At 36.6% G+C, this 15,530-nt stretch overlaps 1 protein-coding gene and 1 long non-coding RNA gene across 3 annotated transcripts; one reads left to right on the forward strand and one right to left on the reverse strand.

Moving 5' to 3' along the window:
* Positions 1 to 33: 33 nt before the first annotated feature.
* On the reverse strand, positions 34 to 15,328 carry anxa1b (annexin A1b). Of its 2 annotated transcripts, none has more exons than XM_087251386.1 (13): positions 15,287 to 15,328; positions 15,104 to 15,155; positions 14,876 to 14,987; positions 12,005 to 12,099; positions 11,244 to 11,357; positions 10,982 to 11,072; positions 10,831 to 10,910; positions 10,695 to 10,751; positions 4,290 to 4,383; positions 4,103 to 4,198; positions 3,744 to 3,802; positions 3,529 to 3,651; positions 34 to 709 (listed from the first exon to the last, which is right to left on the reverse strand). In XM_087251386.1, exons 2-13 carry the CDS (start codon positions 15,152 to 15,154, stop codon positions 653 to 655), a joined length of 1,029 nt encoding a protein of 342 aa, XP_087107512.1. In that variant the 5' UTR covers position 15,155; positions 15,287 to 15,328; the 3' UTR covers positions 34 to 652.
* LOC141385671 (uncharacterized) lies at positions 4,296 to 11,589 on the forward strand. Its single transcript, XR_015492144.1, has 4 exons — positions 4,296 to 4,413; positions 4,556 to 4,748; positions 9,845 to 10,002; positions 11,205 to 11,589. It is a non-coding gene; the product is annotated as an uncharacterized LOC141385671 (long non-coding RNA).
* Positions 15,329 to 15,530: the final 202 nt, after the last annotated feature.

The following is a 15,530-nucleotide window of genomic DNA, read 5'->3' on the forward strand; positions in this document are numbered from 1 at the left end:
TTCTGCAAATAAAAGGCACAGAGATTGAAAGAGTTTATGAGTAGAGTGAGCATTCTTTATTTTATAATCACAGTAGACACACAGGTGTGAGTGTTCCTTCCTTGAGTTGTCATCCGATGTAATGTCCGTCACATTTTAAAGAAACAAATCTGGTAATCATAATGTAAAACACAGCCAGCAGTTTCATTACAAACATAATGTATACAGCAGTTTCAATCCAATTAAAGGGATAGTTTATGCAAAAATGAACATTTGCTGACCATTTACTAACCTCAAGTGGTCTCAAACCTGATTTTCTTTATTTTGTTTTGAACTAAAGAAGATATTTCTGAAACCCTGACTTCTGTAGAAGAAAAAAAAAATACTATGGAAGTCGATGGTTACAGGTTTTCAGCTTATTTTTAAATCTCTTCTTAAGTGTTGAACAGAAGAAAGGCAAACAGGTTTAGAGCAAGTGAAGGATGATTCATTTTAATTATAATAAACTGCTACTGTAGCAAGGTATGTCCTACTGTAAATGAACAGTAATAGTTACAGTGCGCACAATGACTTTTATTTTCATTTCGGATGGAACACTTTATAGTCTACTCACATGTAATGTACATAATCAGACTAACATATTATGTATACATGTTTCAAAATCCAGGGGAGATTAGTGAGCTCCACATATTGTCAGCAGAATCTTCTGATAATCTCCTTTTGTTTCTTTCTGTAAAATCAAAAAGAGTTTCAATAATTTAACAAGTTTGCTTTTATTTGATGCGACATGGTGAGAAGAAAAAGACGGTATTCAATGAAGAAAAAACTAGCATTAAAGTAATTATATGAAGGGAAATGACATTCAATAATGGTTGTAGGTTATATATATATATATATATATATATATATATATATATATATATATATATATATATATATATATATATATATATATATATATATATATATATATATATATATATACACAGTTAAAGTCAGAATTATTTCCCCCCCCTAAATTATTAGACCCCCTTGTTTATTTTTCCCCCAATCGTTTCTAAACATAATAGTTTAATAATTAATTTCTAGCAACTGATTTATTTTATCTTTGCCATGATGACAGTAAATAATATTTTGCTAGATATTTTTCAAGACACTTCTATACAGCTTAAAGTGACATTTAAAGGCTTAACTAGGTTAATTAGGTTAACTAGGCAGGTTAGGGTAATTAGGAAAGTTATTGTATAACAATGGTTTGTTCAGTAGACAGTCAACAAAAAAATTTGCTTAAAGGGGCTAATAATTTTGTACTTAAAATGGTGTTTAAAACATTAATAAATTCTTTTATTCTAGCCGAAATAAAACAAAATAAGACTTAATACTGAAGAAAAAATATTATCAGACACACTGTGAAAATTTCCTTGCTCTGTTAAACATTATTTGGGAAATATTTAAAAAAGAAGAAAAAAAAATCTGTGGAGGAAACCGGAGCACTCAGAGGAAACCCACACGAACACAAGAAGAACATGCAAACTCCACACAGAAGTGCAACCCAGGCTCATTATTGATACGCACCCCTATATTAATTTTTGCAGATCGCAAAATACGTCCCAGGAGGGACATTTTTTGCCATTTTTGAATTCACGAATCCACCAAAAGCTGCTGTGTACGCTCTTTCAGATGTCAAATTTCCTTCACAAGTGACATTCACGCCTGCTGTTCTCACATAAATCCACCAGGGGACGCTGTCAACTGACTGACTGACCAACCAATCGCCGCACCCACTTCCTTCCCTAAACCCAACCAAGAGTGTTTTTATAAGCAATCCAGAAAAAGAAAAGCCCTCACGGCTGCTTGATTTTTACCATTTTTTCAGATCTTACCATGTTCCCACCTCGTTATTTTCTTCACTTTTTTTGCCTTTTGTTTTTGTTTTATGTTTTTGCAACCGTTCGTCGCTAGACTCGAACACCATCGGTGCAGTCAACTCCTCTCTGCGTCACAAGTCTGCCGACGTACATAGCGAGCTAATGGCCAAACTGGTAACAGCCGAAAAGCTGTCCCTATGGAGGTAATGGCCCGTTTCCTCTGATTGGTACAGTACGAGTTTGTAGGTCTCACCTTCATCAGGTTTGCGTTTCCACTGCCTAAAGGGTACCAAGGATACCCTTTTAGTGGGCGTGGTATACGACAGAAAGTTTCAGTCGACGTCATTCTCGCTCGAGGAAATCTTGCTCGAAAAAAAGCTGTACCTGTCGTTCACATATTATATGAGAAGTACTACTCACAAAACAGAGGCTTTATACACATATATACTTGATATACATATATACGTGATACTTATATGATTTGATTAGAACTGCAGATTAATGACGTCTGTAACGTCTGCAATTATATAAATTAAATTCATAAACACAACATACGTGAACCCCTACAGTCTCCGATATGTTACCAATTACAGAAAATCTACACACAGCATACATTTAGTCCTTATCTGGGTTCAAAAACAACACACAACATATAGCCCAACCAGTGCAAACCTCTCATCTGTCTCTTTAATATTCTCTTTAATATTCACCAGCACATGTAACCTCTGTTAGAAAGTAATCCCGTCATATAATCAGGTGATAATAATAGTTATACAGGGCAGTTTGTTCATGTTTTAGGTTGCTGAAAGAATCATTCACTCCTTTGTTTTTTCAGGCTTAAATCTCACGTTTGTCAGTTTCTGAAAGGATCAGATGTCAGAAACACTTCAATAATCACGGTCACGTTATTTCAAATATAGACGCGCACACGAGTGACCGCGAGCTCCCTGGAGAAAGTGAAACCGTTCGCACTTTTAGACAGCCTCGTAAAACAAAAACAGAACACGGCAGATTTTGTTTTTCTTGGCTTTGTGGCTGTTCTTTAAGATGACGTAAAGGTTTGCTCGTTATTATATGTATATATTATTATGATGTAATGTCTCAGCTGTGTATTTAAAAATAGACGTTTCTTTGTTTTCATTCTCCTGCGTGTGTATGCATGAGTGACGTTTCTCTGTAAACCAATAGCGCTCAGCTGCTAGTGTCAGACTCCAGCTCTGCTTTTTGGTACCCTTTAGTTGTGCTAGGCACCCTTTGCAAAGGGTACCCAAAAAGTAGTACGGTTCGCTTTTAGGTATTTTTGACAGTGGAAACGGCCATAAAAGTGTACCGAACTGTACTGTGCCGTACTACTCAGTGAAAATAGGCCATAAGTGGTCAGCTGGTAGGCTGAAAATAAACAGAAGCCGTCGGCAGCGCCATACTGCCACGTAGGATTTCTTTTTAAAGACATAATGCAGCCATACGTAGCTCTGGCTACATAATCGGCACTCAAGAAATGTATATGGGGTACGTTTTCATAATGAGCCTGTGTTGCCAGCTGGCCCAGCTGCGAGGCGAAAGTGTTAACCACTGATCCCCCATTTATTTACTAGTTATACAGTACAAAACTTTTAAAAAGTAAGTGGTTTTGTTTTTATTTGTGTTGACTTAATGTTGGTTAAAGCTTTGGATTTCTCACCTGAATGGCCGCCTGAAGGCTTTGGCCTTGCATAGTACTGTACTCTTGCATGATTTTTGTCAGGTCAATTTCTGAACGGCTCACAATGATTCTGATCAGCGTGTCATTGTCAGTTCCCAAACCCTGAAAGGCCATGGTGAAAACGAAAATGTCAAAAGCTGAGAACATCATGCAAGTACATCATGCAATATGTTCAATGAATTCATTCACTTTACCTTCATCGCAAGATGGAGTTTTTCTGCAAAGTATGCCGGTTTGTTCCAGGCAGACTTCACTAAACATGAAAAATAGGAATAATGTGAGGATTCTTGGGTGGTAAGAAGCTGTTAGGTTCAAAAGTTGAAGTCAACATTACTGCTTGATTTAGTAGCTATTGTATCTTTGTACCTATCTACGTGTGATAAGCTTTAGCATAAAAAAATGCTGACTGCACCCACCCTATATCTGGAAAAACAAGCTCACAGCTCCTTTTTCTTTCATAGATTTTTGAATTACTGAAGCATCAAACATGTCTAGAATAGTACACACACCCACAAACATTCATTCAACTGAAAACGAGCACTTGTTTCCTTACCAATGGTCAGCAGGCAGTCTTCAAGGTGTCCATGCAGCTCACTCTCAAGAGCTTTGGCAAAACCCTTCTTGCTTAATTGGCCGTAATACTGGAAAGCTGAAGAAACATTTAAACTCTTAGCATCTAAAAATATAGTCAACTACATTTGCTCATGCTAATTTGTGTATGCATGTTTCCCTCCACTTACTTTTGACCAACTGAGCATCACTCCTGGTTGTAAGAACATCAATCAGGACTGAAACAACAGTACCAATCCGATGCTCTCCTGCCTCGTATAGAGCCTGAGAAAACAACGTTCAACGTCAGAAACAGTGAGTGCATTTAAAGATTTGTTAAAAATATGGCACTTCATTTTAAGAAACTGCTAAATATTTTGCTCGGGGTGTGCATTGCTACCCTTTATAAGTTAACACAATCTAGCAGTATTAATTGTAGATACTCTTTTGCTTTCAGTCCGTTTGGTGGAGCTAAAGGATTAATGCATTATCTTTGTAAACAATCTACCGCCCACTCTCAACCCTGCCCTGAGATGACATGAACTCAAGCAACGATGCTGTTTTTCCAGATTTTCTATGGCGCTTTGTCAAAGCATGTCTTCCAGAATTCATACCAAATGCTCTGCATTCCAAGTACAACCCATTACAAGGTGAGTTACTGAGTAAACTGACTATGCTAAGCAAGTGGTAGATGTGGAGACACAAAAGAACAGCCCAGACAACACCCGTACGTCTGCGAGATGTATTTAAAAAAAAAAAGTGTTTGGTCTGGAAAACATCTGAGGTATGATAAATGACTTAAAAGGGTCTACTGTACTTTAAACGTCCTAAATACATATTCTAAATGTCTTTCAAACGGAGACATCTGATAATGTAGATGAGCAAACACTTCAATAAATGTCTTCCATGTGTAAAAACAAACCGTCGCCTTGGAATTATAAGTTTCTGTCTGCGTTCTAAATGATTTTTGAGATACTAAGCTTTAAAGTTTTTGCATATAGCAAACAATATGCAGGGATGGGCAAAATACATTGAAATGTTTATTAAAATAAAATACAAAATACATCAATTTTAAGTGTATCAAAATACTCTACAAAATACAGCAGCCACAAATATATCAAAATAAAATACTGTATTTTGTATTTTGAAAATACTGCAAAGAAATGGGAGCATGCCATTTCTTCACAAATCTTCTATCGACAGGCCTATTCGATCAATCTTCTTACCATTAAACTGACTTAGTAAAATAGACAATCATTGATAGCAGCAGCATTTATCAGAGCAAGTTTAAGTCATTCTCTGCCAACTCATTTGCCTCTTTACATAAATAGGACAGTGCTAACCACTGAGCCACCATAAATAATTTATATTATTTATTATTTATAAAACTAAAAAAAATCTGTTTTTTTGCAAGTGAAATCTTTCATACGTAATGTAAAAGCATGAATTAAAATTCATGTTTGATTTTGGCCTCCATGATTATGAAAAACAATAATTGGGATAACAGTTAAATTGCATCACACACCTCTCTAAATGTCTCTATATTCATACTTCCTCAAAGCCTGAAAACATGTACTGTAAGTGGACTTTTGCAGCATGGGACAGGATGGTTATTTGTATTATTGAGTGTTTGCTTTATATTATTAAGTAATTTAATCATGTTTTTAAAAGCACAAAACAGAATTTGTGCTGCACAATGCATGCGGTCTATGGGATGTATGTTCACCAATGTCAAGAGCGAATCTACGCTCTTGTGTGTGCATTTGAAATGCTGAAATGCTCAGAAAGAACCCTAAAGAAACAAGCTAGAGTTCAACTTTGAAGCCTTTTTTGTTTTTTAAATAAAAAGTCTCAAAATATAAACCACCAATAAAAATATATATTCCATAATGTAAATAAGTTTTTAATAAGATTTAATAAGAATATGTGAGTGACTCAATTTTGAGAAAAATGTCAGATAGAACCTTGTCATTCTAAGGTGACGAAATATCAAATAGCTATTTCTTCAGTGTTTAGGTGCTATCAGAACTGATAACAAACCATGCACACTCTTAAAATGTTTTGATGTCTTTAGTATTGTGCAAAATACTAAAATCAACAACAACAACATGCAAATCTATCAGGAATTACCACGACTAATTATGTGAGTGCCTCAAGGCTCTGTGCTTGGCCCCCTCCCTTTCCTCTGTATTTACAACCTCTCTGGACACAAATCTGGAATCTGAATCTGCCGGATTCAACACTGAAAACGGCTACCTTGCGGTTATTTATAAAACACTGGATAAACGAGACAAACCTCATCCTTAACTGAATAACTGCACATTCATGAAGATTCTCACTTTACAAAATCAGACCCTCCCTTCATCATAACGCTGTAGTGATCAACGATAAAATCAGGAACTCAATGATTGTGAAAAGATTCATTCTCAAAACATTTCAGTTTGAACATGAAAAAATGCCTCTTTGGAGTCGGGTAAAGTCATACTTCAACCCAGAGATTGGCTTTGTTGAAGCTAATCACTTCTTGACAACACGAATGAAAACTTCAGTTGCATTGATCACAGAATGAACCATTTGTCTTTTGTTTTTCCACTGGGTAGTATGAGAGGCCACTGACCACAACTAAACTACAGCGAAAGGCAAAATCAAATCAGCATTTGTCTTGTTTCCCAATCCAGTAAATGATTAGCCTCACCAAACCGGTTTTTGTCATGTGCCTCAGGCACAAAGTGACATGATCATCGAACACTAAATATTTCATTTCATAAAAGGGACACAAAACGGAGCAAATCTACTTTATACAGCCTGATCTCACGAGAAAACGTAAGTATTTTATGTTTTGCCAGTGGCGACTTTGTACGAATTCGTACGAGTTCAGTTGTACGAAATTGTACGATTTTAAAAAGGAGTCATGGCACCTAACCCCACCCTAAACCCAACCATTGGGGGGTGAGCAAATCGTATTAAATTGTATGAATTAGATCGTACGAATTCGTACGAGTTAGCCACTAAATTAAAAAGTTATGAATTGCTGTACAGTTGTGTTGACTTTATAAAGTATATTTTAGTGTTTGAGTGCTTCCCAACACTGGGGGTTGTACTCTTTGATTGTTTTGGCTGGAAGGGCATTCAAATCACTTTAAAGTTGGGTGAATTTCGTGTTGTAACTTCTGCTTTTTATCGCTATTAATACACACACCGAAGACTACACATCGAATAACTTTATTCCCTCTAACACCAGTGCGCACACAGAAAAAGGCTACATCTGCAACTACAAACACACATCAGGGCCATACCATTACATAAACTGTGTGGGGGTAAATATGGACTAAACCATTCACTGCTTATACTACACTTCGCATATTTCGCAGAGCTAAAAACAAGACAATTTCTTCCATTGTGGCTAGTGTTGCACAGATGCTAGAACTCGCCTTTATGCATGCGTGACATTGTAAATTGTATGGCAAGTGTAAACGCATGAATTGAATATGGGTCACAATTAAAACAACGTGTAAACAGACAGGCAAACAAATCAGATATAGGCAACAAATCGAAATTGGGCATCAAGACCTAACAGTGTAAACGGGGCCTAAGTGAGTGTTTGAGATACTCCAATGTGTGCAACCTTGCATATTACTGTACTGTATGTATATGAAGTATAAGTAAAGTTCTAACTGTGGACCTTGCAAAAGCTGTTCCCGATCTCATGTTCCAGAGAAAGAATAAAAACATTCTCTTAAAAAAGACAGAGAGGTGTGGTTGTGTGTTGGTTGTTTTGTTGTTTTAAGTGTTACTCCTCTGAATGTCTGCCAAAGAAAACAAAGAAGCCGTGAACTTGGGAAGATTTAACAGCAACTGTAGAGCAACCACGAGTGCTTCCCTCAAGTACTTCAGTCTCTGTAACTTCTGTTCGAAAGATCCACTTCTGCATGTTCCAGATTATCTGGATTGCTCAAAGCTTCCAGACTGATTTGCTCTGCATAAAGCTTTAGGACCTTCACCTTTTAGGATCCGGAAAGAGGATCCTCTTTCCTTTTACTACATTATCAAAGCAGTTAACACTTTTTTTTTTACCAATTCTCTTATCAGAGACCATGGCAATAGTGTGTTCCATGACATTCTTATATTTTCATTAGATCAGTTAAAACTTCCTCAGTTATTCGTTATTTTAGTATATGGTTTACCTTACTCTATCTTATCCTTAGAGACAGGGCCGGAGTGGGACTCCTTTTCAGCCCTGGAGTTTCAAGCCTCAGACCGGCCCACCTCAGTTTACAACTGACTATATTAAAATAAGGTCATTTCCAATTCAGTTTCTAATAACACTATCACGTATTTTTTTTTTGAGAAAACAGCTGCTTTAGAACTTCAAATGTTCAACAACCCTAACAGTATTATATATCTTAACAATAGAAATGAAAAAAAAAAAACATACTCGGACAAGATTCAAACCTGAGTCGGCGGCGTCGTAATTTAACGTGCTAACCACTGGACCATAATAGTTGTAAGTAGAGAAGTGACTCATCTGAGTTATATCATCATTAACCTGCAGGCTGGTTATGTATATAAAAAGAGCAGAGCTGCAGTAAAATAATGAATAAGAAGACTGTGGTCAAGTAAATAAATTAATAAAATAAATTAATTTAAAAAGTGTGACTGCTGAGAGCAACAGATTCTGGAGCTAGGGACACCAGCCCTCGCGGCCAAAAAATGGACCGGCCCACCGGGAATTCTCCCGGTCCTCCTGATTAGCCAATCCGGGCCTGCTTAAAGAAGAGTAACTCATCACAACTTCCAACTGAATCACATTCATGCATTTTTTTAGAGTAATGAGTTTTTAGTTATCCTTGTTTATTTTTTCAATAAATAATCATTCATTACAATTGTGTCTGCCTTGTGTTGATAATGCAGTATAAAAGGCTCTACAAGTCAAATGATATCTAACAAATCCTTCAGACTGGCTAGATGATAAACCTCATTATTTATTCATTTTCCTTCGGTTTAGTCAGGGGTCGCCACTGCTGAATGAACCGACAACTATTCCAGCACATGTTTTACGCAGCGGATGCCGTTCCAGCCACAACCCAGTACTGGGAAACACCCATACACTCTTACATTCACACTCCTACACTACAGCCAATTGACTTATAGTGCATGTCTTTGGACTGTGGGGGAAACCGCAGCACCCAGAGGAATACCACGCAAACACAGGGAGAACATGCAAACTCCACACTAAAACACCAACTGGCCCGGCCGAGTCTCAAACCAGCAACTTTCATGCTGTGAGATGACAGTGCTAACCATTGAGCCACCATGCCGCCTTTATAAATGGCATCAGATTTATATAAATAACTGTAACAATCTTTGATTGTTAATTTTTGACCGGGTGAAATCTTGTGCCCCTGAAGGAGGAGCTATTTATCTGACCCCCTTCAGATCAATATCTGAATATTAATATCCACCCCAATATGAATGTACATTTTTGTGATTAATATATCACTCATTATTTGGTGGCACATGAGAGATAAATCAAAATATCACTTCATTGCTCTGGTTCCAGGTAATGTTTTCGAGACTACTGTTTTCAAGGCTATCATGTGTCTGATCTTCAACTGGTATAAAACACACTACAATAGACTTTTTAACGCCTTAGCATTCCTGCAACTAAGCATTCATGCTAACAGGTTAAACTTGCTCTGCTGGCTACCAGCTCACAATGTTTTAATGCTATCTTTTTGTCGTCCAGGTCCCTGAACGGCAACTGTCCTGCATGTTTTGGCTCCTACGCTTAACCCCAGGACATACCAATCCACCATCATAGAACTAGCAGTCACAAAAGCTGCAATCACTAGCAGTCACTTTTCACCTCATTTGGGCTGTCAGGTGTTTTTGAAGTCGTCAAGGGTATGTAACGCCACACTAATCTCATGAGGAAACATTCACTCATTTATTTTCTTAGTCCCTTTATTAATCTGGGGTTGCCACAGCGGAATGAACCGCCAACTTATCCACCATATGTTTTACACAGCAGATGCCCTTCCAGCAGCAACCCATCACTGGGAAACATCCGTACATTCTTGTTCACACACATACACTACGGACAATTTAGCTTACCCAATTCACCTAGCGCATGTCTTTGGACTGTGGAGAAACACGGAGCACCCGGAAGAAACCCACGCGAACACGGGGAGAACATGCAAACTCCACACAAAAATGCTAACTGACATAGCCGAGGCTCAAACCAGCGACCTTCTTGCTGTGAAGCGTAAGCACTAAACGCTGTGCTACCGTGCCGCTCATGACTAATAATTATTTTAACATAAATAAACAGGTGGCACTGTGGCTCAGTGGTTAGCACTGTCGCCTCACAGCAAGAAGGTTGTTAGTTCGAGTCCCGGCTGGGTCAGTAGGCATTTCTATAAAAACAAACGAGTGTAGTGATGGAGACAAAATGACAGCAAAAGCAAACAGGAAGTGAACAGGCTGAAATACTTTAGCATAAAAGTCCTAAATACAAAACAGGGGAGACGACAGCAATTGCAACAGTAACTTGATTATAGTAAACACTATTGTAGTAATGGAACTTAACACAGTACCTTTGCATCAGTGTGTGCAAGTGCATCATCAATGTTGTAGCCTTCAGGTCTGGTGGCCTAACATTATGAGACACATATTCAGTGCGTAATATTTAGCTTGCTTACGTTATAATATAAACACACTGTCACTTTTTACCTGGCAAAGGGCAAGCAGGGTAGTTTCAAGTTGTCCACTAACTTCACTTTTGATATTTTCCTCCAGCAGCTCCCCATATGCTGTGGAACATAACCGTAATTAGCAGCTAGCTTTCAGCAAGTACATTCAGGACTTGAATCTGTCTTGTTACCTTCTCTGAAGGAATTTTTCATGGCTTTGATCTCGTTGTTTGTTCTGGTCCCAAGAATTTCACTTAATACAGCCTCATTTGTCCCGAGACCCTGTTCATTGATTACATATATTGTTAAAAACCTTAAATAAAGCATTGGATAGCATTGTGTTGCTAATGTTAACATGTAAACAGTTAAAATGTCACAACAGAAGCAATCCAATTTTTGCAGTTTTGATTGCAGAAATGATTTTTGTTGAACATAAGAAGAATCTGTGAGGACCTTCATGGCTTTTCTCATCTCAAAAGCATCATATTCAGAGGGGGTCATCAGCAAGGCCAGGACCACATCCTCAAGATGGGAGGAAAGAGCCTTTTTCAGTGCATCTGCCAGAGGCTGAATCACCAACAAGATACAAAAGGTTACTTACATCAAGACACCATTAATAAAACACAATTAAACGAAGTTATACATTTAGGTCAGTCCTTAATAACTCAAAAAAGCTATCCACGTTGATTTTGACTGTTTAACTGTGTCATAAACAATCTAAACCACCACATATTTATTTGTTAATCTGAGACCTTTCCACCACCAGATATTCATCAATGTAAAAATAAACTTAACGTTCAGAATGTAGGCTTGTATGTATCAAAACAGAACTATGCATGTGTACTTGTGGAAAGCACCGCAGAAGTTTGGTGAAAGCGCCCCCTACTGGTAACATTTAGCATAAATCTACTTATTAACTGTGAAACATTTGCTTAATAATCTTTCGTAAACTATTTTACAATTCCTGAGGTAATTTAAGGTAACAATATCGTTGATGTGCTTGGCTCTGTCTATTTAGTGTCTACTTTTTTATTAATCTTAAGAAACTTGAAGAAAGTCAGAGTTCATATTTCACTGACAAATAGCTGAACTATGAAAACAACGTTCATTCCACACACACACATACGCACACACACACACACCTCATTAACATCATTACACAAGTAAACAAGTCGAGCATGTTGGAAGATAAGATTATGTAGAATATGTTATACCTTTCCTGTGCTCTGTTGATAAGCTGCTTTAATCTGCTGTCTTTGTGCATTGCTCCTCTTTGCCAGCACCTCTATAATAGCTGCTTCATCCACACCTTCATGAGGAAAACAAACAGAAAATCAGAAGGTAGCCTATCAAAATATCAAAAGGTTTATGTTGTTATGAGTTTACCCATACAGAAAAATGATAAATGCAAGTTCTGATTTGGATTTTATACTTCTAAAATATTTGATTAATGCAATTAATAGTTTGAAATATTGGAATGCCGCTTATATTTTTAAAATGATAAATATGTACGTTCAAATACATATGTAAATTATTAATTTATTCATTTTTAATATAGACTTCTTTGAAACTGTGAATATTTCACTTTAATTTTATTTAGGATAGATTATTTTATTTAACAAACAAACACAATCTCACTGCAATTCGTGTTACAGCGCATAAAGCGGACTTGTTTTGTGCTTCACCTCAAATGTTATTCGTTATTCTTGTTTATAGATAACAGACCAACAAAAGATACATTAAAATTAGGATACAAATGATAGCAAATGAAATTCATTTCAAAAAGATTTTTTTTCCCAAGCAAAATATATAAATTATATTTTTGTTTGTGCCCCTCCACTACTCAACTATACAGGTGGATGATTTGTTTCGCTCAGAATTATTAGCTCCCCTGTTTATTTTTTTCTCCCCAATTTCTGTTTAGCGCAGAAAAGATTTTTTTAAATACTCATCTCTAATAACTGATTTATTTTTATCTTTGCCATGATGACAGTACATAATATTTTACTAGATATTTTTCAAGACACTTCTACACAGATTAAAGTGACATTTAAAGGCTTAACTAGGTTAATCAGGGTAACTAGGCAGGTTAGGGTAATTAGGCAAGTTATTGTATTACGATGGTTTGTTCTGTGACTCTTGAAAAAACAAAAATGCTTAAAGGGGCTAATAATTTTGTCCTTAAAATGGTGTTTAAAAAATTTAAAACTGCTTTTATACTAGCCAAAATAAAGAAAATAAAACTTTCTCTAGAAAAAAAAAATGATCAGACATACTGTGAAAACTTCCTGGCTCTGTTAAACAACATTTGGGAAATATTTGAAAAAGAAAAAAAATTCAAAGAGGGGCTAATAATTCTGACTTCAACTGTATATTTGCTATTTTTTTTAATATGTCATTATTTTAAAGATTATGTCTTGAGCATTTGATTTTTCCTTGCTGCTGCTGTGATTTCATTTTCTCCGTCTCACTTGCGGCAAGTTCAGGCCAGAGATTTTAGATTTTAAAGAAAAATATCTTAATAACAAAAAGGAAACATAAGTTTTATCCTATATATCTATGTCATAAGGAATGCCTCTAAATAAGGTAGTTATTAGTTGTCAGCGAGCATCATAGTTTACTGAGATTGACATTAGATAAAAAAATTAACTTGAAATAAGAAATATGGTTTTGGCAACACTTGTGACTGCTTATTTGTAAAATAATGCTCGTCGTAGATGTCACGGAATGAGTCTTGGTGAAGGAACGTGTAGTCTGGCACATTTGTTACCCACAACAAGTCAAAATTTTATCAAGACAAAAATCACATCATCTGACATAGTGACTTTCATAACCGACAATCGTGTGATCTGACCGGGGCTTAAATAATTGTGTTGTTTCATGTTTTTTTTTGTAAAGAAAATAATTTTGTTCATCAAGACGCCATTTATAAAATGCGATAAATATTGTTAAATATTCATTAACATTTTAAAAAACTGCTTTCTTATCGTGTGAAATTTCAAATAAAATTATTACTCCAGTTATTATTGCTTTTATTACTAATACTGTTAATAATGATAATAATAATTCACTCATTCATTTTCGGCTTAGCTCCTTTATTTATCTGGGGTCGCCACAGCGGAATGAACCGCCTGCTTATATGTTTTACGGAGCGGATGCCCTTCCAGCCGCAACCTATCAATGGGAATAATAAATATTAATAATTAATGTTAGAGTGATTTCTGAAGGATCATGTGACTCTGAAGACTGAAGTAATGAAGCTGAAAATTCATCTTTAAAATCACTGGAACAAATTAATAAATTAAGTTATAAACGTTTCACAATTTTACAATTTGTACTGTATTTTTTATTAAATATATGCAGCCTTGGTAAGCAGGAGGAGCTTATTTTAAAACATTTAAAAACCCTACTGACCCCAAACTTTTGACCGGTAGTGTAGTTTGAACAAACAGCAAACGTTTTAGTGCGCGCAACATAAAACAGGTTTTGTGATCCAGGGTCACATTTGCCCCAGTGCTGACGAACAGAAATACTTTCTAAGAAAGGTTTCCAGGTACCGCAGGGGTGTGTCCTCCACACCTTTCCTTAAAAAACCACAACATATCGCTTGAATAAACCTATAATATATCACAGTCAAATGAACTCAAAATACACATTCAGAAAAACATTATCTGATACATTTCCGACTATAAACAAAAAGTAACATTCATTCATTTTCCTTCGGCTTACTCCCTTTATTCATCAGAGGTTACCACAGTGGAATGAACCGCCAACTTATCCAGCATATGTTTTACACAGCTGCAACCCAGTACTGGGCAACACCCATACACGCTCATTCACACACACTATGACTAATTCAGTTCATCCAATTCACCAAAAGCGCATGTCTTTGGACTGTGGGGCAACCCAGAGCACCTGGATGAAACGTATGCCAACATGGGGAGAACATACAAACTCCAAAGAGAAATGCCAGCTGACCCAGCCGGGACTAGAACCAGCAACCTTCTTGCTGTGAGGTGACAGTGCTAACCACTGAGCCATGTAATACATCAATAATACAGTATTTTTTCTTATGTGTTGTTTACCTTTTGTCTCAATGGCTTTCTTCAGAACTGCAGCATCATTCTGGGCATTAAAGGCTTGTGAAAACTTGACTCCTCCTGAGGGTCCTGCATCTTGAAAAGGGGCTGGAGATCCCTACAGTGGAATATGCAGTAACAGCCACTGAATGTCAGAGCATGGACTACTTATTAATAATCATCCTGAGGTGTGCTTTGAATGCATGTACATGAAAATATTAGTTCGGTGCTTACCTTGCTGCCGTCTTCACTAATTTTGTGGAAGAAGCTATTGAAGAAAGCCATCCTTTAAAGAAAACTACAAGTGAAAGCATTGCAGGAGTAGTTATTGATCTCTTCATTTATACTGTAAGTCATTTATTTAAAGTTAAAGAGATTTAAGATTTAATAAAGTATTTATAATTAGTAATATCTCACCTGTTTCACTGTAAAGTCTGGGAGAGCTTTCGTGAAATGGAGGTTTTCAAGAACATAAGCTGGCTTTTTATTCTCCAGGCTTAGCTTTTGGGATGGGTGGAGGGGTTGGACCTGTTTGTTCTGGTTGTACCTGTTTTCATTCGTTTAAATCACACCGGATCACACAGATTTACAGTATGAAAGATTAACGCTTTCAACACTCATTCTGTGGATTTACATGAAATGGCATGGATTTCTTCTGTTA

This window comes from Danio rerio, chromosome 5 (genome assembly GCF_052040795.2).
Source record: "Danio rerio strain M-AB ecotype USA chromosome 5, GRCz13ab, whole genome shotgun sequence".
Classification (NCBI taxonomy): domain Eukaryota; kingdom Metazoa; phylum Chordata; class Actinopteri; order Cypriniformes; family Danionidae; genus Danio; species Danio rerio.

Excerpts from the sequence above, each read along its gene's own strand:
- anxa1b (XM_087251386.1), bottom strand. The coding sequence starts at position 15,154 with ATGGCTTTCTTCAATAGCTTCTTCCACAAAATTAGTGAAGACGGCAGC. Across the intron at positions 10,911-10,981 it reads GAAAAATTCCTTCAGAGAAG|CATATGGGGAGCTGCTGGAG; the intron begins GTAACAAGACAG and ends TATGTTCCACAG. Across the intron at positions 3,652-3,743 it reads AACTCCATCTTGCGATGAAG|GGTTTGGGAACTGACAATGA; the intron begins GTAAAGTGAATG and ends ATGGCCTTTCAG.